Source organism: Chrysoperla carnea, chromosome 2, assembly GCF_905475395.1.
Source record: "Chrysoperla carnea chromosome 2, inChrCarn1.1, whole genome shotgun sequence".
NCBI lineage: Eukaryota > Metazoa > Arthropoda > Insecta > Neuroptera > Chrysopidae > Chrysoperla > Chrysoperla carnea.
This window is the reverse complement of record NC_058338.1, coordinates 91,408,512-91,418,398: the sequence shown is the minus strand read 5'-3', so window position 1 is coordinate 91,418,398 and position 9,887 is coordinate 91,408,512. Positions and strand designations below refer to the sequence as shown.

The 9,887-nt window shown below is 27.2% G+C and overlaps 1 protein-coding gene across 1 annotated transcript; it reads right to left on the bottom strand.

The window, feature by feature from the left end:
* Positions 1 to 2,478: 2,478 nt before the first annotated feature.
* On the bottom strand, positions 2,479 to 3,740 carry LOC123293048 (zinc finger protein 271-like). Its single transcript, XM_044873764.1, has 2 exons — positions 3,728 to 3,740; positions 2,479 to 3,125 (listed from the first exon to the last, which is right to left on the bottom strand). The coding sequence occupies exons 1-2, from the start codon at positions 3,738 to 3,740 to the stop codon at positions 2,479 to 2,481; spliced, it is 660 nt and encodes a 219-aa protein (XP_044729699.1).
* Between the last annotated feature and the right edge of the window lie 6,147 nt (positions 3,741 to 9,887).

The following is a 9,887-nucleotide window of genomic DNA, read 5'->3' as shown; positions in this document are numbered from 1 at the left end:
TTGAAAATTTTGAGTAATCCATGAGAATAATCGATGTTTATGAAGAGCTCATAACTTCAAGATGAGCGTATAGTGCGCCAAAACGGAGCAACTTTTCTTCTACTTATTTTGAGCCAAGCTATATGTACATAGAGCATTGTAAAAACATTTTAGGGCCACCCTGTATATTCTAAAAAAACATACTTTTGATTATTATATGTTTTCTTCAATAAAATTAGCCACTTTAACAGGAGACACTTTCTATAATATATTTTCTTATATAATACGTAAATATTTTTAGTCTCATTTTAATACAAAAATTTTGTAGCTGTTGATGTTGGTCGTTGAGATAGAATTATTTGTACACATTTTACACAAATAAATAAAAATATTATAAAGAAAAGCAAATGAAAGAGTCTCCGTTATCAGAAAACATTTTCTCGCTTGATTTTATCGAGGCTTATTATCAAGGAAATATATAGATTCAAATTAGACTTAATCAATTCTAAGTTGGCTATTTTTTTAGAAAATTCCCAAGGAAATACGTAACTTGACAATATCCTCTCAGCTGTTTTAGTTGATCTGAAACGTAAGTTAATCTGAATAATTGTAAATCGACCATGTTGGATCGATTTCACATGTTTACGGCTTTCAGTCCCGAACAGAATTTGGTTATTTAAGATTACAAGTAGATACAAAATAATTCTTGGAAATTATTTTAGTCACAGCTTTTTTTTATGCTCTTGAAAAATTGATTTCAGTGCAGGTAAAATCAGATGAGAATATTTAACGTTGTTTTCGACAACGGAGAGGTTTTCACAAACAAAAGTATGGGACAGTCACAATTGGTTTAAAAACAAAATTTATTTATAAAAAAATAATAGAAAGAAAATGAATATATTGTGAGACTGAGAAATAAATAAAAAAGAATAAAATAAACGTTAATAAATAAATATTAATAGTTATTATTTTTTAAATAATCAAATTTGAAATTAAAAAGTCTTTGTTTTTTTGTTTTTAGAATTATTTAAATTAAGAATTCTTATTGTATCATGTATTATTGTTTATTTATATATATAATGTTTAAATTAATTCGAATAATAATTTTTAAAATATCCTAATTTTAATTGCAATTTTTATTTACCTGAAGCTCATCAACCTTTTTCCTTAAACATGGAGGTCCGATTTTATCTATTACGACAAATAGCTCGTTTTGTAGTTAAAAAAACAAAAGAGGAGAACCGCAAGTGGGTTCCTAGCACCTAGACTAAGAGTCCTTTGTGCCCTCCTTGAGAACGACCTGTAAAATGAAGACGAGACGTCCTCGGGTAGGAGGCGCTATTAAAATCGGATGAAATTAAAAGATTTTGTCGAGACCAGACGCCACGCAGAAATCTCACAGCTTCTTTGTCGGGATCTCTCCCAGGATAGATGGATCCGAACATTCTGAATCTAACGCCCTTCAGATTTTTGAAGGTGCAAATAACATGTATGGAGATTTCGCCATCCTCGATACAAGTGGGATTTCGTTTTGTAGTTGTTTATTGTTTTGTGGAGGTCATCATGTTCTGACATCAGATTGGACCTAGTTTTTCGGGATACTTTAATATTTAGATTCTAAACGGTAACAGATAGAACATCACTTTAAATTAGAAAGTTGATTCTAAAGTCTAGTCGACAAGTTTAAATTGGTGAAATATAGAAATAATGGCCGTAAAAATACGTGTGGGAGCTCGTTAATTTCGAAATGATGTCTAGAAAAATGTATCGGAAGCGTTTTTCAGCACATAAAAAATTACAAAAGTTATAAACAATTAAAAATGAAAAAAAGTTATATTTCATTTTTCGCCAATATTTCATAAAATATTAATATTTTTTGTTTTTTTTTTTAAAGATTCTTATAGAGGCGGAAATTTCCAATAAAAAATTCCCACTTCCGGAAGTCTATCTCCATTATTTACAATTTTAATCTAACGCTGAAAATAGGTCTTTTTGCGTCATTTTTAGATTGTTAAAATATCGGCAAAAACGAGTATCTCACACTTAATAATGTTTTTAAGGTATTAAATATTAATTTAAAAATTTGAAATAATTATGGTGTATTCTAAACACTTATAAAGTGTAGTAGGACACTTTATAGTGTCCAACAAATTCAATGCCGTGTTTTTTCAGATCGATAGCTTAAATATGCTCTTATCATGCTCATTTGAAAACGCAGCATTTTCAAAAAGAGTCGCACAGAGAAGTATAGCAGACTCGTCAAAATGAAATCACTCACGAAGTTTCAAATAATAATTAATCATTTAACAAATCACCCTTTTTATCCCACGGTCTAAGAAAAAAAAGAGCGGTAGATCAAGTCATAAAACATGAGATCTGATACTAAAACATGGAAATTAGAAGTAAAATAAAGCAATAAAAATTTATATTTGACAAGGTTTTATTACTTCTTTTTAAATTACAAATTTAGATCACAAAATGTTCGTTTTGTTCAATATTTCATTCTAACTTAACTGCTTTTTTGGCCAAATATTCTTTCACAAACGCAGGTTTTTCAGTATGAATACGTTGATGGGAAGCCAGTCTGTGACGATATACAAATGATTCATTGCAAAGATCACACGAAAAGCACCTTTCTCCAGTATGAATTCGTTTATGATAAGTTAGCAAGTGATTCTGGTTAAATTTTTTTTCACATACATCACATGAGAAGGGTTTTTCTGTATGAATTCGTTTGTGTTTGTCTAAAGTAGGTTCCCGAGCAAATTTTTTATTACAAACATCACATATATAACGTTTTTCTGCATGAATTTTATGCTTATGTGCATATAAATTGCACTTTGCTCGAAATTGTTTTTTACAAATATCACAAGAATAAGGTTTTTCATCACTAACATTGTCTTTTTTTATAATCACTTCTGTATGCAACTCTTGTTCAATTTTAATGTTTTCATTTTCGATTAGCGTAGAATCTTGACTTAGTTGATGTTCTACTAGATCATTTTCTTCTAGTATTTCATCTTTAATTACTGTTTCTGTATCCAACTCTTGTTTAATTTTAATGTTTTCATTTTCGATTAACGTAGAATCTTGACTCAGTTGATGTTCTATTGGATCACTTTCTTCTAATATTTCATCTTTAATTACTGTTTCTGTATTTAAATTATGTTCAATTTTAATATCTTCTTCTTTAATTAATATCTGCTCAAATGAATAATTTGACATTTTTTAAATATAATTGTTTATTCAAAATTTATCATATTTAATGAGACACTTAAATTGTTGCTTTTAATAGTTTCCATGTAAATAAAAGAAAAATGACTAAAGTGTGGAAAAATTAATTTATATAAAAATTAAAAAACACAACCTTATAATTTCACGTGTCGGGTGTCGCATAGACGTAAAATAAAATAGACCGACCGTTACCAAGAAAATATAGAACGCTAAAAAAGAAAGCGTATATTTTTTCTGCAGTTAGTACGAGATATATAATGAATAAGACCAATGTCAGAGAATCGAGACTGATGTTTGCCCAAAATTAATGTTTGTTCGTTATTTGTTTTTTAAAATTTATTACCCGGTTAGTAAATTATCGAAATGTAGTCCGACTCGAACCCAACTGGAGTCGCAATTAAAATTTAAGTTTCATGATATAAATATTCAAAATTAATATTTTTAGTAAAATTAATTCTAATAATGTTTGTCCGTCATGTTCTTCTAATACAAATAAAATAAATATCTAACTAACCATCTTTAACCATATTTTTAAAATCATATAAAATCGTGCCTTACCTGTTAAGTTTATAGAATATTAATTATACATAGAGAACGCGAGGGATTTGCTTGCCTGTAAGTGGATACGATTTGATGAATGAGATAAGACTGTCAGTGACTTCCCCTGTGCCCTTGTCATTATCATATGTATATATATACCATGAAGGTTATAGAACAGGAGAAAGATCGCTATGTACTAAACTCTAAAGCATTAGCGTACTTGTCCCTAAAAATTTGTAGAATTTATAGTTCATTTTTCAGCCACCAGTCGCGCTGTCATCAAGAAGTAGTATCTGCGAAGTTAGCTGTTTATGAGTACAAGTAGATGAAGTTAGTTGCATAATGTACAAATTGATATATCATTTCAAATTAGCGCACAACAGCCCGCTTTTATTGATACTACTTAGCGGTCGCAGCGCCTCACTTATTTTATCCATATTTCGGGGACAATATTTTCAATAGCGATCGTTCTCCTTCTTATAACCTTCATGGTTTATAGTCTGTTCAGCTGTCATTGTAGGTTATGTTTACTGGAGTTGTGAATTAATGCTTGAACCTTTTGATAAATAAGTTTTCGTGATAATAATATTAAATATTAAACAAAATGGCGAATAATTATTTGTTTATTAATAAAGATAATATTAAAGTTGAAAAAGAATTACATACAGAACTAATTATTAAAAGTGAAATATTAGATGAAACTATTTTAATGGAAGGTGGACACATTACAAATGAAGAAGAAGGCAGCAATGATAGTGATAGTGTTGTGAGTGTAAAACATGAACCTGTTAGTGATGAAAATGATAAACAATTGTACACAATTAATTATGAAAACATTAAACTTGAACAAAAATTACATACAGAACTAATTATTAAAGATGAAACTGTTTTAGAAGAAAAATCATTTTCATGTGATGTTTGTAATAAAACATTTACTCAGAAAGGTGATTTAGTTAGACATAAACGTATTCACAGCGGAGAGAAATCATTTTCATGTGATGTTTGTAATAAAACATTTACTCAGAAAGGTGAATTAGTTAAACATAAACGTATTCACAGCGGAGAGAAACCATTTTCATGTAATGTTTGTAATAAAACATTTACTCAGAAAGGTGATTTAGTTAGACATAAACGTATTCACAGCGGAGAGAAACCATTTTCATGTGATGTTTGTAATAAAACATTTACTCAGAAAGGTGATTTAGTTGTACATAAACGTATTCACAGCGGAGAGAAACCATTTTCATGTGATGTTTGTAATAAAACATTTACTCAGAAAGGTGATTTAGTTGTACATAAACGTATTCACAGCGGAGAGAAACCATTTTCATGTGATGTTTGTAATAAAACATTTACTCAGAAAGGTGATTTAGTTAGACATAAACGTATTCACAGCGGAGAGAAATCATTTTCATGTGATGTTTGTAATAAAACATTTACTCAGAAAGGTGGTTTAGTTGTACATAAACGTATTCACAGCGGAGAGAAATCATTTTCATGTGATGTTTGTAATAAAACATTTACTCATAAAGGTGGTTTAGTTAGACATAAACGTATTCACAGCGGAGAGAAATCATTTTCATGTGATGTTTGTAATAAAACATTTACTCATAAAGGTGGTTTAGTTGTACATAAACGTATTCACAGCGGAGAGAAACCATTTTCATGTAATGTTTGTAATAAAACATTTACTCAGAAAGGTGGTTTAGTTAGACATAAACGTATTCACAGCGGAGAGAAATCATTTTCATGTGATGTTTGTAATAAAACATTTACTCATAAAGGTGGTTTAGTTGTACATAAACGTATTCACAGCGGAGAGAAATCATTTTCATGTGATGTTTGTAATAAAACATTTACTTATCAACATAATTTAGTTGTACATAAACGTATTCACACCGGAAAAAAACCATTTTCATGTAATGTTTGTAATAAAACATTTACTCAGAAAGGCTATTTAGTTAGACATAAACGTATTCACAGCGGAGAGAAATCATTTTCATGTGATGTTTGTAATAAAACATTTACTCAGAACGGCTATTTAGTTAGACATAAACGTATTCACAGCGGAGAGAAATCATTTTCATGTGATGTTTGTAATAAAACATTTAATAAGAAAAGTAATTTAGTTAAACATAAACGTATTCACAATCGATAAAAAGTAGAAACAAATTTGTAAAAAAATAACATCGCCGTTATTTAATTAATGCTCTTATTGCAAAATGTTATAAAATTATTCATGATTTTTTTTAAAATATTTATATTAGGAGAACATGTTCAACAAACTCTGGTGGAAAAAATATTTGAAGAAAAAATAAGAAATTATGAAAAAGTCTTAGGAACTTTGAATTTCTCAACGTATTCGGACTAGTCTAATTCAGAGTTATTCAGAGTTCTTAATATTTTTTTTTCTAAGACTTATCTTTTTTTCAAATATTTTTTCCACCAAGGAAATTCAAAATAAAATTTAACAAAGAACTGTTAAAAAAATTCAGGATAAAATTATTGAAAATATAGAAAAAATGAGAACGTTATCCCGAAAAATAATTTTATACTGTTTAAAATAACCATTATTATTCATTCATATTTATTTTGGGTGAAATATCCCTTGTGCAATATAAATCTGTTCTGGAAGTCAGAATATTTCTTCCGAAAGAGTCTCAATCAATTACCATTTACTGTCATTAAATGATTGATTAATAATTTATTTGATATTTTCAGACTTTTTCAGAGATATTTTTACTGTACATATTCTTTTTCTGAATTTCAAATTAAATATTCTTACTTCCAGAACAGATTTATTTCTACAAGGAATGTACAAATAAATATATATAATAAAATATTGTTTTTATCAATTTTTCTGGTTTAATTATTATTATTCAATATTATACCTACCTTTATCTTTCATCCTTTACATTGATTTCAGGAATATCAAACAGAACCTACATTTTTAACAAAATATTACTACAATTATTCATTTATAGGTAAGTTTATTGAAAAAAAGGTAAGTAAAAAGAAATTCATGATGGGTAAGTTTAATATGAGTTAAATGAAAAAAGGTCAGTGAAAGGAAATAAGTTTATAGTAAAAAGTTGAGTAAAAGTTATTTATAGTACGTTATTGATTAACCTAATATGTCCAAAGTGGAGTAGTGGCTAGCTCAGTCGTCTCCGGTTTCAAAGCACGTCGGTTCGTATCTAGCTTTGCCCCGAAATTTTTTTTATTAATTAAGTAAGAGAGTATATTTTATGTTATTTTAATTCCCACCCCTTGACAGAAGATTGATTTATGACATAAGTAGGAAGGTGGGACTAACATAATTACTTTTTTTCTTATTTTATGAAATAACAATTAATTATTCATAGGTAATATAAGTAAGTTTAAGAAAATAAGTTTATTAGAAAAAGGGGAGTAAAAGTTTTATATAATAACATTATTGATTTGTATAAGATGGGGTAGTGGTTAGCATAATCGGCTTTGGTTATAGAGAACCTCGGTTCGTATCTAATATTGTGTCGAATAAATTTTTAATTAAATAAGTTATACCGATAAATTGTCACTTTTTTAGATAATTGTTATGGTGAACCATAAGCGACAAATAAGTAAGATTTATATTATTTTAATTCCGGCCACCCTGACAGAAGAGTGAGTTATGATATAATTAAGAAAGTGGGACTAAACTAATTCCTTTTTTTTTGTGAAATATCATGTTCTCCTATTACAAAATCTTCTAAAATTTCATTTAACAAGAATAAATTTTAACAAACAACAAAAAGCAAGCATAAGTATTTTTTTAATATTTTGTAATAGGAGAATATGATGGAGGTTAGCTATATGACATGTTCTCCTATTTAAAAGTTTCAAATTTTAGCGTAAGCAAGCTATTTTTTAATTTTAGTACTACAATTTTAATATTTTGTAATAGGAGAATATGAGTGAGATAAACCTTGTTACATGTTTTCCTATTCAAAAATGATTTATGATTTTAAAGAATATTTATCACTATAAGTTCCCACCCCCTGAAAGAATAGTGATTTATGACATATATATAATTGACATGATTTATGACAAGAGGGCGGGTTTAACTATAAAAAGAGTGGAAAATTTAAACAACTGTAAAAATTCAATTATTTAAAAGTAAATATATTATCTACACCAGGATACGAACCAGGTTACTCTGGCTTCATGGGCAAGTGCTATATCCACACAGCTAACTGGATTATGTGTTATCATATAATTATCTATACTTACATTTACTAAATTATTTATAATTTTGATAATTTTGTGATTGTAATTGTGTGATAACAAAATTGATAATTTTTTCTGAAATAAAAAATAGGATAGAAAATTTAAAAAATAAAAACAAAATTTAAAATTTATAAAGATTTTTATTTATTTATATTAATTTAGAAAAAATGAAAACGTAATCCGGAAATTGATTTTATACTGTATAAAAATGCCATTTTTTTTCATTCATATTTATTTTTGATGAAATATGTACAAATATATATAATAATAAAATAACGTTTTTATCAATATGTATTTCTGGTTTAATTATTAATATTCAATATTATACCTACCTTTATCTTTTATCCTTTACATCGATTTCAGGAATATCAAACAGAACCTAAATTTTTAACAAAATATTACTACAATTATTCATTTATAGGTAAGTTTATTGAAAAAAGATAAGTAAAAAGAAATACGGAATGGATAATTTTAATAAAAAAGGTTAGTAAAAGAAAATAATAACTAAGTTTAAGAAAACAAGTTTACTTAAAATAGGTGAGTAAAAGGTATGTGTATTACATTATTGTTAATTAAAACATGCCAAAGTTGGAATAGTGGGTAGAACACTAGTCTTGGGTTACACAGTCCCTCGGTTCGTATCCGGCATTGTCCCGATTAATTTTTAATTAATTAAGCAATTATTATGCCGGAGAAATCAATTTTACTAACATAATTAATTTTTTTGTTTTTATGAAATAACATGTTCTCCTATTACAAAATCTTATGAAATTTCATTTAACAAGAATAAATTTTAGCATGCACAACAAAAAGGCAAGCAAAATACGTATTTTTTTTAAATTTTGTAATAGGAGAATATGAGTGAGATAAACTATAGGACATGTTCTCTTATTAAAAAGTATCAAATTTTAACGTAACCAAGCATTTTTTTTATTTTAGAACTACAAAATTTAATATTTTGTAATAGGAGAATATGAGTGAGATCAACTATGGGACATATTCTCCTATTAAAAAGTATCAAATTTTAGCGTACCCAAGCTATTTTTTAATTTTAGTACTACAATTTTAATATTTTGTAATAGGAGAATATGAGTGAAATAAACCTTATTACATGTTTTCCTATTCAAAAATGATTTATGATTTTAAAGAATATTTATGATTATTTAAGTTCCCACCCCCTGAAATAATAGTGATTTATGACATACGTATAATTAACATGATTTATGACAAGAGGGCGGGTTTAACTATAAAAAGAGTGGAAAATTTAAACAACAGGAAAAATTCAATTATTTTAATGTAAAAATTTAACCACACCAGGATACGAACCGCCGTACCTTTGTTTCAGACGGAAGTGATATACCCACACAGCCACCCAGCTTATGTGATACCACATAATTAACTTACTACTTACTTACCTTTACTAAATAATTAATTAATTGATAATTTTGTTCTAAAATAAAAATTAGGATAGAAAATTTTAAAAATAAAACAAAATTTAAAATATATAACGATTTTCAGAAAAATTTTATTTAATCTAAAAGTAAAAATGTTAATCCCACCAGGATACGAACTATAGCGTGCTTTAGCTTCATAGTCAAGTGCTATACTCTCTCAGCTAATCGGCTTATATGTAATCTTATAATTAACTTAATACTTTACATTATAAATATTAATATTGATAAAAATAAATAACATAAATAAACATCAGTTTAAATAGTTTAATAAAAACATAGGTTTTGTAAACCTAAAATAAGATAATTCTTTTAAAAGTTTAGAGAAAAAATTATTATTTTGTCGATAATCTCCAAAATTATAATATTTGTTCTCATATCTCTGAAAAATAAATGAAATTACAAATACAATAAATCAATGTATATTGTTTATAA